Below are 17163 nucleotides of genomic sequence, written 5' to 3'. Positions count from 1 at the left end.
TAATAAATGCTTTTTATTAGTAATATATATTACATATATATGTAATAAATGTTCACTTATTTTTAAGGCAGCTTGAGTTGGAGGTTTCATTGGTTAGATCTGAAAGCATGCTGACATACCCACCAAAAAACTCCAAAGTTAACATTATAATTGAGTGTCAGATACTTTAAGGGAATAGTATAACCAACAAAAACAAACAATAACTACAAAAACCCATCATGCTCACCCTTTCTTATATCATTTTTACTTTAGAAAAGCAGTTCTTTTTTTAAAAATTTATTTATTTATTTGTTTTTATTTTTGGCTGCATTGGGTCTTCGTTGCTGCCCGCGGGCTTTCTCTAGCTGCAGCGAGCGGAGGCCACTCCTCCTTGCGGTGCATGGGTCTCTCATTGCGGTGGCCTCTCTTGTTGCAGAACACGGGCTCTAGGCGCAGGGGCTTCAGTAGTTGTGGCTCCCGGGCTCCAGAGCGCAGGCTCAGTAGTTGTGGCACATGGGCTTAGTTGCTCCGCAGCATGTGGGATCTTCCCGGGCAGGGATCGAACACGTGTCCCTCATTGGCAGGCGGATTCCTAACCTCTGTGCCACCAGGGAAGCCCAGAAAAGCAGTTCTTAAACCAATAATACATTTATTATATTTGTCACCAATATCAATGTTGTAAGAGTAGGTCTTCTAAAAATGTTAGGTATTACTTTTTTTCAGGTCCCTTTATATATATTCCCAGTTGTAACTAAAGAGTTTACTATAAGCATCTTTGAAATTGAGCTAGAAGTATTTTAGACCAAGAACTGAAATGCTTTGCGATGAAGCATGTAGTATGGGCCAATGGTCAAGGATTAACTGATGACTATGGTTTCTAAGAGGGGCTGTTATGACATTACTGTGATATCTTTTGAGGCTAACAGACATTTGCTTGAGTTTGACAGTAATGGGTACAAAAGAGGGGACCATGATATTTCACCTCAATCAATAGTATATTATTTATACAGAAACTATACATTTTTCAATGTACCGAGCTTATACTATATGTAAGGCAGTGTCCTGGGTACTGCAGAAGCTTTGGGCAAGAGTAAGACATGTTCTCAGCCCTCAGCCCTGGGAGAAGGCGAGGAGGATACCATATCGAGTTCATAAATAACTTCAAGGGACGCAGGGTGAGAGATGGCCAAGCATCACGCTGTAGGGATTCAAGAGAGAGGGTGTATCTGGTCAGGGTGATCTTAGATGATTTTCTTGGGAGAGAGGCCTTTGAAGGGTTGGATGAACTTCCAGACTGAGGGAACAGTGATCGAGGGGTCATTTAGTACAGGGATATGTAGGTTAGGTGTTCTGGTTTTACTGTTATTGAGACCAGATTACAAGTAGTAGCAAGAAGACAGACTCAAAAGGGACATTGGCCCAACCGGGAAGGCCCTTTAATACCTAGGTACACAGCTCACAGGCACTAATGAAGTATTAAAACGTTTTGGGTAGAGCAGACTAGAGTGGGGCATGCTGACATTCCATGTGAGAGATATGGAGTGGTGCAAGCTACCAGATTTGGAAGATGATTAGAAACAGTGACCAGGCGAGAGGTAGGATTTGAGGATGCTGTAGCTTTGAATCTAGGTGGCTGGAAGAGATGGTAGAAATAGAGAAATTAGGAACAGGAGCAATTTTGGGGACAAGATATTAAGTTTTCCTTTGAAAACTTTTGAGTGTGAAGTGCGGCAAAATATATATCATATAACCAAAATCTACAGATTAAATATGAATATTGAATAAATATGACTTAATTTTTAAAAACCTACTTAATCTAGTTTTCCATTAAGCTTCTATTTTTTAATAGTCCATAATTTTCCTGTTACTTATTTTAAACAGCCAACTCATGAAACATGTTTTTAAAAAAACAGACAAAACGGAAAATTGTTCAAGAGGGTGAATGACTTCATTTGGACAACATATGCCAAGATAGATCTTTGCACTAGAAAGTTAATCCCACAAACCCTTAGTATAATCCCTAGAAAATTGCACCCATTCTTAGTTTGTGTACCTCAAGCCAATTTATTTTCTCATGTACCAAATACTCAGTGAGTCAGAGAAAGTTGCCTGGGAAGTAGATGACAATCAAAGTTTGTCAAGAAAACAGTCTTGTGGCCTTGCAGCTGTCGCCCCTTGGTGTTCAGGTCACTGAGGCAGTCCGAGAGCCCCTCTCCCAAGTGAACACTAAATAAGAACCCAGTGCTGCCATCAGCTGCCAACCAGAAAGCAGAATGGAAGAACTAGAGTTCTTCCTCAGAATGATGGGAGTTCAGAAAATATATGTGGAGGGTGAACCCCTTGCTAGGCGCTTCCCTGTCGTGGAAGGGACCCCTTCCCAGGAAATCTACTGCTGGAGAAGTCCAGTGATTTTGCAGAAAAACAAACAGGAGAAAGCACATGAACTACTAGACTTTACCAGCCACTGTAGTGTGGGAAATGAAGAGTGGACATTCTCCTCTTAACTGTGAATTTAGATGGAGGAATAGGACAGGGGATTTCCAGTGGGCGTCTCTGAGAGTTGATGATCTTAGCAGAAAGGGATGTGCTTGCCATCCCCACCCCCTGGAATGCACACCAAAGCCAATAGCCCTGATTTTCCTTGGTTCCCATCCCTGCAAGAGGATCCCAGTTGGCTGTATCATTGCGCTAACTGATATGGGTTAAATTCCAATGTAAAACAATAGCCCTCATCTTTGGCAAGATAACCCCCTTACAAAGGCATATGCTTGGATGAGAAAAGGGTGTAATAAGAGGAAGGCTGCAGTACTTGAGACATGGAAATGAGGCATGGATTCCTCGGGGATGAAAACTGTGATTTCTACTTTTTTGTGTGTTTGGGTTCTTCATGTATCCTAGGGCAGTACAAGTCATAAAGTCATGAACTAATCTGGAATTACTCATGAAAATCACATCGCTATTGGAAAATTAATTCAAACATAGGTCCAGCTGATAGTAGGTTAGTAGTACTATTATTCAACCCACCAAATATCTCTTGAGCACCTAGTGTGAATATGATTTCCAGTAAATATTTATCAATTGTATGCTATATGTCAGGGTAGAGTTCTAGGAGCTACCTTGGAAAACAAAATAATAGATGAAGTCCCTTCCCTCAAGGAGCTTATAATCTAACTCAAGACACCTTATTAAACACTAGGGAGATTCAAAGACACATAACATTCCCGAGTTGCTTGTAATGCAGTTGGAGAGATGAGACATAGCAGCGTGCAAAACAAGCTCTACTTAACAGCAGGAGACGGCGCTTGAGAAATGCCAGAGGACGCGTCTATATCATAATTGCCATAGGAACTCAGAGGGAAGGGTACTGGAAAAGGCTTTATGGACTAGATGAGAATAATTAGTAAACAGCACAAAAGAAAACATACCTTCCTGAAAGGCAGTGGTATCAAACGTTGAGGGTAGAAATAAAATTAAGTGCTCGCAGGAATGTAATGTACCTATGTGTTAGTGGTAGCAAGGCAACTCTATATTTGGGGTTTGTGAAGCTCTGAGTACGGTAGTTTCTATATGTTTATTATATTAACGATGATGTAATTTTAATAAGTGTGCCTTATTCAGTAAAACATCTTTGCGCAATCTTGTATTTAAGAAGCATTATACTTAGAGGTAGCTGAATGCTCTAGAGGAGTGAGTAACACCAGTCCCTCTGGATTTCATGAGAAGTTACGAATTCAATTCATTCTGTGGAATTTGTTACATAAACAAATGCATACCCTCAACTCCCGTTGGTAAATGGAACGGAATGAACTGGATTTACTAATATAATATTGCCCTAACATTTTCACTATGGCCATGCACACGTCCTGGAGGGGATGTGAAAAGGGTCGAGAGTGCGAAGAGCGGATGTAGTTAACTCCAAGGCTGAGCGAGGCTGCCAGGTCCTTTATTAACTTCTAGCCATGCTTCTCTCTCCTTTCTGCTTTACTGAGGGGCAGTGACTCACTCAAAGGAGCACAGAAACCATTGGTGAAATCGCAGTCATTACTTTCCCAGCCATTTCATTCTGACACTTCATTATGAGGCTAAGATTTAAGTCTGTCAAGAACAGAAGCAGCAAATTCCAGAGTGACTTTTTTAAAATTTATTTTTTATACAGCAGGTTCTTATTAGTTATCTGTTTTATACATATTCGTGTGTGTATGTCAATCCCAGTCTCCCAGTTCGTCCGACCATCATCACCCGCCCACCCCCGCTTTCCCCCTTTGGTGTCCATACGTTTGTTCTCTACATCTGCCTTGCAAACCAGAGTGATTTTTGATACTTAGGCCAAAGTGCTTCTAAAATAAGACATGTTCATTTCTGCTCCAAAAATGGCAGAAAGGACCCTCTTTTCCTTTATTTACCAAATAGATCACTAGCCTCTCAGTCGTGCACAGGACACCTGCACAGGATTTGTAGCTGGTGGAGAGAAAAAAAGGGCACTTTGGGCTGGGTATCTCCCCACCACTTTTTTTTTTTTTTTTTTTTTTTATGGGCTTTCTCCCCTCATCAGACTGAGTTACTGCTCTTTGATAAGTTTGGTCTCTTTGTTTTTCAGAAAGAAGTTTCAGCTCCTAGGAAAAGAGGACTGGCATTAACACTGTGTTATATCACAGTTGCCCGTGGGTTATTATCTCTCCATCGTTAATGTCTTCTTCTTCCTTGCTAATTGCCCTGATTTTCATTTGGAGGTTCGTGGGATGCTGAGGTGCTGATTCCGCCCCCAGCTCTATAGGAGTGAAGCAGTGTTCCCTAAGCCAATTCTCACATCCCATCCCTAACCCTCCCTCCCTTCCCATAGTGATTGATTTTACTCTTGCCTTGTGTTTTAAGCAGTACAATTAACTACCAAGTGAAAGTTTCTGTTGAGACTTCTGGGTCAGAAATAATCATTCCCTGTAGGATGTGAATAATGAAGCACTTGGCCCCAGAAACTGTCGGCAGCTATTTTGAGACGATAAAAGCAGGATGAAGTTGGTACCATAGAGCAGAGCAGCAGAGGCGAACTGGCTTCATGGTAACATCGTTGAGCCGTTGGAGTGATCTCTGCCTGAGGCCAGCACAGCTCTAGGTTTTTCAGGTACATAAATCGATACAGTCCCTTCAATACAGAAACCAGTCTAATGGGGTTTTCTGTCACTTGCAACCAAAAGCGTCCTAAGTAATAGATAATTTCCTTAAATGCAAAAGCTTTCTTTCAAGATCTGTTGAACTCCATGAAATATTGTATTAACATATACTAACCACATCAGTTAATAGCTTTCTAAATAGCTTGGGCTTTGTAAGGGGGTGGAGTTTCATTTACTCTGGGTATATCACCAAAGTAAACAAAAACAAATGTCACATCTTAAATTTTTCCTCCTGGAGGGTCTGGAATTTAAGATATAGCACAAGATCAATTCTATTTGGTGCGTAATTCATCTTAACGAAGGCAGTAATGTTCCTTTGCCCTTTTCTTGAATAAGAAGCTTTAGAAAGAGGTATCCAGTGTCTAGCTCGTAGTTCATACATAGGGGAGTTTTTCTTCTAGGAGGATCACCGTTAAAATAATCCTGCCTGCCCCTCTGAAAAGCAGTGACCTCAGAGACAGTACTCCCACTAGGACGTGATTCTCATCTCCCCAGTGAAACAGAAAATGGTGTCTCAAGTCAAGAAGCCCTGAGGTCCTCCAGACCTTTCCTCTTTGCTTCCTCAAATGCTTTCTCTCCAACTTGTCCTCCTTCTAAATATGTCCCATTCCCTTCTCTTCTCTTTCTCACGTCTTTTCTTCTTTTCCTGTTCTTCCAGTTTACCCTAATCCTGTTCTTATTTGATTCTGGATTTGCTCCCCTGTGCTCACTCTTCCAGATTTTGCCCACACCATCATTCCCAATCAAACGTTTGGTGCCCCGGCCATAAAGTTTCCTGTGTAGCTGGGGTATTCTCGGTCATTTTAATTTTGTGTGCTAAAACTAAAGGTTTGATAAACTACATCTTTTAACATACTTTTTCCCTTTCTGCTTGTCAAGTGCCTCTAGATCAGTGATTCTAAAGTATGATCCCCAGACCACCAGTAATAATATTACATGGAAACTTGTAAAAAATGCAAATTGGGCTGCCCTTCCCCAGAACTACTAAGTCAGAAAAACTCTGGGGGTTGACCAAGCAACTTGCGTTTGAACAAGCTTTTCCATGTGATTCTGATGCATGCTAAAGTGTGAGAAACACTGGTCTAGATTATTTTGCCTCCTGTCTTATAGGCTTTTATTTTCCTATATGATTTCTTAAAGGGGATGAGGTTGTGGGAAAAGTACTTCCCCTTTAACGTGAATAGCCATGCTTCAATGAAGGATGCCTGTGAAAGTATGTCTGTATGCTGCCTTCTCTGAATTCCAGGGCAAGACCATTCTATTTTCATAAGCTGCAGCTGGTAGCAACTAGGAATATACTTCAGAGCCCCTGCTCCTGGTAACAGTGGCAGTTTTCCAGCCCGTGCTGGCACTGCCCTCGATGATGTCTAGTAGGAAAAAAAGGGAGAGATTTTCTTTTAAAAAGGGATTCAGTCTCAAAATCCAGACATCTAATACTAAAGTCCTTACTTACCGCTAACCCTAGCATTCCTCCTGTACTCTCGGTTTCTCTTCCATGTCTCACTGATCTCCTAGGCCTGGGCTTCTGGAGCCCCCTTTGCTCCTCCCTCTTCTCGGCCTGCCCCCAGGTGTCTACTCCCACCTCCTAAACCAGGTCGTCATGCCCCAGGTGATGTCATCATTTTCTTACCCTTCCCCCAGCTGTATTATCTCTTCTTTCAATCCATCTCACTCACTACATACAGATGAATTTTCCTTAAATAATTAGCTCTAATTGTCACTTTCTTGTTAAGACTCTGGCACCACTGCCTGCCAGCCAAACTCATCAGCCTAGGACTCCAGACTCTCCAAAAATTTGACACAAATACATCTTTCTGCACATCTGGGAATGCCCACCCCAGAGGGTCTACCAGTTGTCCCCTGACTACCGTGCCCATTCCTCCCCTCACTCTCACTCTGTACTGGGTCTGGAATGCCCCTACTCAACATGTCTACTTATTGAAGCCTGTCCTTCCATCCAGGTCTAGCTCAGGTGTCACCTCCACATAGAGTTGGTCAACTCTGGGTTACACTGCTTGCTCCAGACCCCAAATCTCCAAAGCCCTTCTGTTTCCACATTTATCTTACATTGTTACCTTTCCCATCTCTCCATGTGCATTACTAGCAATGTGAGGGTAGAGTCCAGGTTTTGTAGGACTTTGTGTTCTGTGTAGCTTGAACATTTATTTACAAATGGGGAAAACACACAAGTACTCAGCATTTAAGGAATTTTCAACATGTTTATATCTTAATGAGCTTTATTTGTAGATGTGTAATGTTCTTGTAAGTGTAAAAAATACATATTATAAATAATATGCCTCATTATTTTCACTGTTTTGACATTAGAAGTATTAAAACATTCCTAGCATGAACATAGCTCAGCTTGCTTCTGAGGCTTTTGTAAAAATACGGATTTATGAGACTCATTTTCTTTGGAGTAACGGAGCTTTTAACGTCACAGTTATGTATGTGTTAGTCCCTGATGTTTTAGACATCGAACAAAACTCAGTAACATGGTAAAGGCTTGAAAGCACAATTTATTTTTTGCCATTGCAAAAAAATTAACTTTATTTAGTGGATAATTTAGCTAATTCTGCTAGAATATCCAAATATTTGGATTTGGAGAAAATAAGAGTTTTAGTACATATTACTTTATTATCTGTATTATTAACTCATCTTACTTTTTTTTAACCAGAATATCAAAATGTTTAGAAATGATAGTAAATGTAATATTAATATTTATACTATTTCAATAACTAATACTAATTTAATAACTGAACTAACTTAACCCTCAAAAATAAAAGAAGAAAAATACTAAAGTCTCACAACGCACACAGTATTAGTTGGTCAAAAGCCTGAACTATAGTTTTACCTTAAAGGAAATTCAGTTTTATGATTTTTAAGAACATCACAGGGACTAAAGTTAGTTAAGGAAATGCTTACAGGTTCTAGTGGAAAACTATTTTAATGAACTGATAAACATTAGCTCTATTTCTAATCAGAACATGCGTAATGTCTCTAAAATAGTTCAGCTTGTGCTCTTAAATAGCTTAGGAACTATTTCTTGTTTACATGACTTATTTGCGTGATAGAGGAAATATTCATTGAGGGCCTCTTATGTATAATAATGCTTAAAGAACCTTCATTTTCACATATAAGTATAATTTTTCAGTACAATTTATTCACAAGGTCTGTTGTATTTTCAGGGTCAAAGTCCCAACACTGTCATACGACACACTCAAGCCCTTCGATGAGCCAGTTCCTCGTTTCTTCCTGCTCGGTTCACTCCATTTCTCATCACCTCACCTTCTACAGGGAGTAGACAACTTGCAGGCCCCTAGGCATTCCAGGGCCCCTTCCAAGTCTGTGCCTTGGTTACCCTCTGACTGGAGGGACTTCTTCCCTGGAACGGCCCCACCTACCCTGCCAAATGGGTCCATTGTCCTTATCGCTGCAGTGCCTCTCCTCCAGGGACTGGAGAGGAAGGATGCCAGCCACCTTTTCCCCAGGGGGCTGAGTTCAGAGAAGTACTCCCGTCATGGCAAGCTAAAGTTAGAGAAGGGCTGAAAACAGAGTTCTAAGAAAGCAGGATTTGTTTGGATAAAGGAGAACCTTTATCCAAAAACTGTTTTATAATTCACAAGTGCAAAATTAGCAAGCATTTTTCTAGTGCTGCCAGGTAACCGCTGAATATCGGGAAGTCACTGCTTATTCTACCAAACACAAAATGTCAGTTTAGTGAGCTCATCTAATTTACTTCTAGGAAGGGTGCTAAGGACTGAGAAGGATTGGCTGTTTTATGCAAGCGGGAATGTTAATGTTTCATATTACACGTGGGTACTCGTTGCCACCTTTCCCGTTAGATACGGAATTCGCGGCCTCCATGAAACGCTTTCTTCCCAGGGCTTTGGAGATAATCACTCTCTTTTCATTATCCTACCCCTTTGGCTACTTCTTCTCAGGCTCCTTTGCTCATCTTCCTCACATTTCTAACCTCCAAATTTTGGACTGCCCCAGGGCTCTCTCCTCAGATTTCTTATTTTTTTCTATTTAACTTGCTCCCTAAGTGACTTCATCCTATCCCTTGGCTTTAAATAATTGTCTGAATAGTGATGACTCTGTATTTATATCTCTTGTACCTCCAGCCCTGACTGAATCCCCACCCAAACACCAGGCTCATCCCCAACCTCCACTCAACATCTCCACTGGATGTCTCCAAGGCACTTGTCTATAGCCAGCAGCACTGAACAGGTCCAAAAGTGAGCTCCGCAAGTGCTCTTCCTTCGGCCTTCCCCACTGCTATATCCTTGCGTTTCCTCAGGCCAAAAACTTGGAGTCGTCCTTGACTCTTTATGTTTTCCACATCTGTCATGCAAACCATCAGCCATCCTACAAAGTATATACAGACGCCAACCATGACTATTCCGTCGTCCTGGTCCGAGTCACCATTTTCCACTGCCTGGAAGATTATAATGGCTTCCTAATCAGTCTTCTAGCAGCACGTTATATTTTATTCTCAATGTAGCAGCCAAATGATCCTTTTTAAAACTTAAGTCAAATTTGTTTAAAACTGTCTAATGGCTTGTCTCACAGAACAAAATGAAGTCTTTAACGTGCCCATAAGGTTAAGGTGATAGTCAGTCATTCTGTAGAGAATCTGAAGAACAAACATTTGGATATATCTTAAGGAAATTGGACATGGTGTGCCCATCGCGGGCTGCTATGAAAAGCTCAAGTCCCAAGGACAACCATCACGGCCAGAAGTGGACATCCTAATTTGTTAGAAGTGTGACAGAAACTTAGTTGTGAGAGATTCTGAACCTGCAAATTAGCAAAATTGCTTTTTCTTGGAATCGCTGCTAACTTTGATCTGAATCAATAAAGACTGGGATGTTGTATTTCATGGACACTGACACTCAGTTGGAATGAATTATCTTTAGCATTTCTAAGTAGGTAGGATGAAATTTACATCCCAAATATTCGTGAAGACTTGATCTGGTATCCAGGTAGGTCCTAACAACACCTGGAGTGGTCCAGATTTCATCTGAAGTCAAATATAGGCAAGGTGTTTCAAGAATACCAGCGGGAAGCAAACCTAATTATCTGATATGAATAGCATATCATTCACGTTCATTCATTCACTCATGCAATCAACAAACATTGAGGATTCAATGACAAATAAGACATGGTTCCTGCTTTTGTGAAGACGGTAGTCTATAAGGGGAGACAGACATGAAAACAATTAACTGTAATAGAGTGGGCTTGTAGGATAAGGGTGTTAGTTGAGGGATGTTACGGGTGCCACAGAAACATAGAAAAGGATGGAAAGGTAAGGAAATTGAATCTGCTTTATGGAGGCATCACCTTCCATCATCTATTCATCTATTCAGTCAACATTATTAGGCACCAGCAGAGCCCTCTGCACTGTGTTAAGGCCCAAAAATATAACCCCAGGAGAGGGATGGCCAATAAGCAATCACAGCTCAGTGCAATAGATACGAAGGCTGAAATGTGCACTGGGAGCCGTGGAATGGAGAGGAAGGACACCTCAGCCCAGAAGCAAGAGACCAGGGAATGCCTGCAGTGGAAACTGAGCCTCAGGCAGGGGAAGGGCTTGCAACAGAGAACATCTGCCATTCAGGGAACTCAGGTATGCGGTGTGGCAAGAGCATGGGTTTCAAGGAGGAGCTATGGGGGAAAGGAGTCTGGAGAAATAGGGAGGGAGCAGATCTTCAAGGGCTGGTGGTGTTCCCTGTGGCATTTGGAAGGAAATGAGAAGCATTGACAGGTGGTATGTGTGTAAAATGAGGAAACAGTGATAGATTTCTGTTTTAGAGAGTTTACTCTAGTGGGAGAGTGAAGGATAGAGTGGAGAGAAGTGACACTGGAAACAAAGCAACCAATCTGGAAACCCAGGTGATTCAGGAATCCAGGGCATAAATAGATGACGAAGACCTGCCCTGGGGAGCAGTGGATGGACTGGAGATAGGGCATAAGGAGAGGGACTGGGGAAACATTTGGAAGATAAAACACCTCGGTGCCTAACTGGACAGGAAGGGGAATGGAGAGGATTGGGTCTGTGGATGAACAGTTTTCTGATGTTGGACTAATCGTACTTATTAGGGGCCATTCCCCCTAAAATGGTTTGCCTTCCCTAAAGAGAGCTCAAAACAACCCACTGGCATGCCAGGAGATGTAGCAGAATTCCATTTACACTTTTCTCGGTTTTTAACTTTCTATGTATATGTGTCTACAAAGTCGACAATAAACTAATACGGTTGCATGCTATACAATCTATAAATAAATGATTATCAATATATTGTAGAGTATGCTCAAACATTTTATTATGAGAGGTATATGATCAAAAAACTTGGAGACTGAGTGCAAGATTACAAAAGGAAAATATTTGGTAGTTATGGGGAATTTTAGGTGCCTACAGAACATTTAGGCAGTAATTTCCAGTGGGCGATAAGGGTCTAGATCAGACAGGACTGTCCAATGGAGCTTTCTGTGATCATAGAAAAGTTCTAAATACGTACTGTTCAGTGTGGTGGCCGGTAACCACATACGGCCGTTGAGCACTTAAAATGTGGTGAGTGCAACTGAGGAACTGAAATGTTTTATTTTGATAAATTTAAATTTATTTAAATAACAGCCGCATGTAGCTACCGGTTACCATATTAGAAAGGACAGATATAAAACTTAGGAGAGAGACCTGGGATCTCATTCATTAAGTGCTTCCACTGGCTAAGCATTCTACATACATTTTAAAGCAATGTGATCATCCCAACTACCCTTCTTTACTCTATCCTTTTAATAGTAAAAGTTTATATTGCAAAGAAGAGCACATTTGCTGTGAAGTATGTGTAACTTATAGATGTTCTTCACTGGTAGATATCTATGCATCTTTTACAACCAAGCACCAATTTTATTTTCTTTTTCTTTCAGGTGGCTGGCTCTGTTGGAGATTCAAATATTTATTATTTTAATATTGTATTATTATGACTGTAGTCTTCTAGACCCATTGCCAAGACAGGTAAGTGTTTTCAGAATTTTGAATAGCATGACTTTCAAATTTGATATAAACTCTAACTCTTTGGTTTTCATTAGCGGGGGTGAGCTGACTGATTTCCTCACTTAGACACATCTTAACAGATGATCTCTGCAGACTGAGAAGATACTCCCTTAATTCCAGGTCAATTCTATGTGCCCCATTATCACAAGACCAGGACCTAATAGTAGCATTTCCACCACTTAGTGTTAGGAGCTCCTCAATGAATTTACCAATTTTAACCCTTTTCCCGGGGTAAAATAGACATGGCCTTGATGTTGGGCTTGTTTCCCTAGAAAGGCATGTCTCTGGGTCCAAAAGTGAACCGTGAGTTTTGGAGGCAAGTCAGAACCCTTAGTCCATTTGGAAAGCAATGGCACAAAGGAAATTAACCCACAGTAGAAACAGTGAACGTAAATGAAAAGGCCATGACCTTTTCTGACCTCTGACCATTGGATATCTCAATCATTTAACTCCTCTCTGTTGCTATAGTTCTGTTGTCTTAGACCAATGGCCCTCAAACTGGTGTGAGCGTCAGAATTACGTGGGATGGGGGGTTGTTAGAACATGGAATCCTGGGCCCTAGCCCTAGGGTTCTTGATGAGTATATCTAGGGAGGGGCTTGAGAATTTCTATTTCTGACAAGTTCTGGGTACTGCTGATGCCTCACTTTGAGGACCACTGTCCTAGGAAACAAGGGAAAGTTCCATTTAATTCCAAATGTTCGGAAGTCCCTTTGAAAACTCTGGATAAAAAGGTGTTATTTAAACTGAGGGTGAAGTGGAGAAATTAAGTATTGCAATCTCAGGGCTATTCACATAGCATTTTGTGCTATGATTTACTCTTGATTATTAAGGGCTAATATATGGAGGGATAAACTCTTGGGTGGCATTTCAGTAGAAATTCTGTAAGTGTATAAATGACACAGAAAATATTATATTACTCACAAATATGCACATTTCAGCACTTTGCCTTGATCTCTTTTACACTTCTATTTGGAGTACGAGCAACAGTGATAAAGAGCTCTCAAAATCTGATGATGAAAGGGAAGTCAAAACACCCTTCACAAAGGTTTTCCGCTGAGTACAGTTTTGTTGGCAAAATGAAGATTGAGGCCAGGATTTACAGGCACCAAATGCTAGTTTCTGATCCTCCGAGTTAGATGTCACAATTTTGCCCACGACTGACTCAGCATCTAACTATTTTCCCACCAGCAAGAAGACACAGGAATGCCTTTTCACATTAGAAGGATGTCATTTGTCAAAACCATGTGACACCGAACTCTGGAGATCAGTCATTTTGACCAGATCCTTAGGCAGGATTTTTCCCAGCACTTTCTTCCTAGCTAGGGATTCTATTAGTTGTATCTATTATACTTTTTTGAATTTTAATTAAAAAAAATTTTTTTTGAAGATATTCGCCATGTATTTCTTCTTTAGGTCTTTCTTTTTTTTAAGTAATTAACTTATTTTTATATTTATTTTTGGCTGTGTTGGGTCTTCGTTTCTGTGCGAGGGCTTTCTCTAGTTGCGGCAAGCAGGGGCCACTCTTCATCGCGGCGCGTGGGCCTCTCACTATCGCGGCCTCTCTTGTTGAGGAGCACAGGCTCCAGACGCGCAGGCTCAGTAGTTGTGGCTCACGGGCCTAGTTGCTCCACGGCATGTGGGATCTTCCCGGACCAGGGCTCGAACCCGTGTCCCCTGCATTGGCAGGCAGATTCTCAACCACTGCGCCACCAGGGAAGCCCCTATACCTTTTTTTAAAAAACATACATCTTATTTCTGTTTTGACCCAACTAAGAGCATTTTTCAAAGAAATGTTACCTCAGTTTGTAAAAAATACAAGTCTAAGAGAATTCTCATCTCAAAGGGCATTTCATTTCACAGTTTCTATTTTAGAAAGATCAATTAAAATTATTTAATTATTGGACTTATGTTACCAAGTTGTGAAAGCAGGTGATCAAAAAATACAGGAAATGACCTTCCAATTACCAAGCTCTTGTAGGAGGGGGATGGGTTGCCAGGGCATGTTCCAGACACTCTGTTGTCAAGTGCAGGGAAATCACAGGACTTGGAAACCAGCTCCCCCAAAGGAATATACTTGCCACAAGAGCAAAAATCAAAGGCTAGCATGCCCGTGATTTTACTTTTGTAACAGTGTTTTACTTTACCTCAAATGGTGTGAAGAAAGTAATTTAATCTTAGTTCTCTCCCAATAAGAACCAAACAATAAGGAAACATTACAAAACTTTCCAGGATCCGTGATTGGTCAGCCACGTCCAGTTGCTGGCAATGGGGACTACTATTCCATTTAGAGCATTCATAAGAAGACCCACTTCAATTCTCTCTCAAAAGCAAGCACATTTTTTGCCAACACAGTGGGGTTTTATTTGGTTGATTGGCTTTGCTCTGCTTTACCTTTGGGGGTAGGGGCATGGATTCGTAGAAAATCTCACAAAACCTATGGATCCCCTTTCTAGAAAAGTACACGCCTCTTCATACACACAAAATTGTGACTGCAATTTCAGAGAGTCCGTGGTAGTTCTGCAACTCATTCTGTCAACTGTCCTAAGAATCCCCTTGGGGAGGAGCCCTTTCTCTCAAACTGATGACAAAAAAACAGATGATCTAAATTGGATTGCCCTCCTCCTTCCTCACTCTTCCCCCAACCCTCAGGGCTGACAGAACAGGTTCCTTTTCTTATTCAAGCTCCTAAGCTTCAACAACCTCTTTATATTGGATTGGCCAAATAGATTGTTTGGGTTTTTCCGTAAGATGTTACCGAGTAAAACCGAGTAAACTTTTTGGTCAGCCCTATATTCTTTGCAACGAACCGACCTCCCCTCACCCCCCCCCACATTCACCCTTTGTTCATAACTAAGACATAACATAACGTATCAGAACATCTGGAACCACAAAAGATCCTTATGGAAAATTGTGATCTTAGGTCCCCTGTAATAGTGGATCGCACCACCAACACCATGTTGTCTTATGAACATCTATAACATGTGGCATAGAGGTCTCACCCAGCGATTATACATGAAGTGTCACAGATTGGGGGCCAGGAATGTAGAAAGAGCTTTTATTAAAGGGTATCCTCTTTATCCGGATATAAAGTGAAAGGTGGGTGGCAGGCCCATAGCACTGGGGTATGTGAAACTGTGAAGAGACTGCTGTTAGAATAAGGGAATTGCCTCCTTTGCTGTCCCTTGAATGGAAGGCTAAAATTGATGCTTGCCATGGAGAACTCATCAAGCAAAACCTTCCAGTCTTCCAAACCTAAACTCTGTACGTTTCAGGAACAATCACATTGAATAAACCTTAGGTCCAAACTGTTGGCTTATGTCCCTTAACTTCTATATTTTCTGCATTTCTGCTTTTAGAGTTCTCTCCATTTGGTGGGTGTCCAGCAGCCGGAAGGACAATGCCGAATTCAATTTAAACAAAGAAAATGACGTCTGCTGGGCCTAAGGAGGGCCAAGGCCTTCTGGAGGAGTGACTGCCCCCCGTCCTCTAGCCTGGCAGCACCTAGACCTGAGTTTGACTGAAACCTATCACTTAATTTTGTTTAAGGATTTAGTTCAAGACAGTGTCCAGATGGGATGTGTGTTTGGTATCTCAAGAGTAGACCAAGAATCTGACATCACTCTATATCTATTGATATAGAGACCCCGATACAGGGTTTATAGAAAATGTTTCCATGATCCAAAAAGAGGCATGAAAATTTTACTATGTTAAATTTACTGTGAAGAAGACATACTTAAACTTCTATTTTGCAAAAGGCTAAAAGTCTTAGACTCTAAAAAGTATTAAATAATGATTTCTGGAAATTTTCTATTTTTCTAAATATGATTCTTAACTCTAGCAATTGAAATTCTTAAACCGCTATTAATATAACTTTATTAAACATGTCTAACACTAAAAGTATGAATAATATGATAGCTTTCTAACACCTGTGAGGTCAGGGATCATGTCTGACACTCATTTCTACACTCAACTATGCCTAGGACAGCACCTTCTCTATAGGACGTATTTAATACATGTATGTTGATTGGTATACTGATTTGTATTTTAGTTACGATAAAAGCACTCCTTTGACTCAAGGTGTTTGTAATTGTAGTTTGAGATAATATTTTTCCTAATTTATAGAAACTCAAATGATGTGTCAAGGCAAATAACAACATTTCAATCTATTAAGACTTTTGCCTGAAATACTTACTATGAAATCCAGAAAAGAAATCCTATCATGTTCAGGGAAAATATATGATACTAATAACAGCATGATCGGCGATGTCATGATTTGTCCTCTAACAGTCAGTGAAATGCCGCCTGCCTCCTTGATTTCACAATAAGTAAGTTTTGGAGTGCATGTTGTCCTCTGGATTATTTGCTCCCCTGTGTGAGAATTATCTGGCGGGGTTGATAACGATTGCTTTGTCATCTATTTCCTACCAACGAGCAGATGACTCCCTAGGAGAAAATTAAGTACTTTGGAATGCATTAACTCTCCGGGACTAAATACAGTGATTTTGAAGCTTAGCTAGCAGTTTACAGCATAGCTTAGCAGGCGCGGAGATCTGGAGACTGAAGGGGCTAAAGAAAGCAGTTTAGAATCCACAGGAGATCTGAGAACGGCAGACAACTACCTGGCGGGTTCTTCTAAATATGGCAGGTGTGTTCCCAGGGAAGGCTTGTCCTCCCCCAAGCAGCTGAGGCCCACAGCCATACGCTGTATTTGCAGATAATAAACACTTGAGCTGAATTTGCAGACCCTCAGGGCAGTGTTTATCTCCTTATTACTGCTTGGTAAGGATGAACCTTAGCTGACAAGTTCATGCACTTTAAAAAGCAGTGCAGTTGCAGGAGGTCTACTGACCTTTGAAATGATACCTGGTGAGATGAATATACTTGGAGGTCCCTATTTCTTTTTATCTCCCTAGCCTGGGTTTCTATATAATGTATATTAATATAATGTATATTCATATAT

The 17163-nt window shown here is 40.9% G+C and overlaps 1 protein-coding gene across 1 annotated transcript in view; it reads left to right on the top strand.

The window, feature by feature from the left end:
• Positions 1 to 15631, top strand: part of CYP39A1 (cytochrome P450 family 39 subfamily A member 1) — a 68083-nt gene extending 52452 nt beyond the window's left edge. Inside the window, exons 11-12 of the mRNA XM_065885661.1 lie at positions 12075 to 12162; positions 15560 to 15631. Coding sequence (XP_065741733.1) covers positions 12075 to 12162; positions 15560 to 15631 — 160 coding nt within the window. The remainder of the gene's footprint in view (positions 1 to 12074; positions 12163 to 15559) is intronic.
• The last annotated feature ends 1532 nt before the right edge of the window (positions 15632 to 17163 follow it).

This window comes from Phocoena phocoena, chromosome 10 (assembly GCF_963924675.1).
Source record: "Phocoena phocoena chromosome 10, mPhoPho1.1, whole genome shotgun sequence".
NCBI classification, from domain to species: Eukaryota; Metazoa; Chordata; class Mammalia; order Artiodactyla; family Phocoenidae; genus Phocoena; species Phocoena phocoena.
Note: the sequence above shows the minus strand (reverse complement) of the source record. Positions and strands in the feature narration are given on the sequence as shown.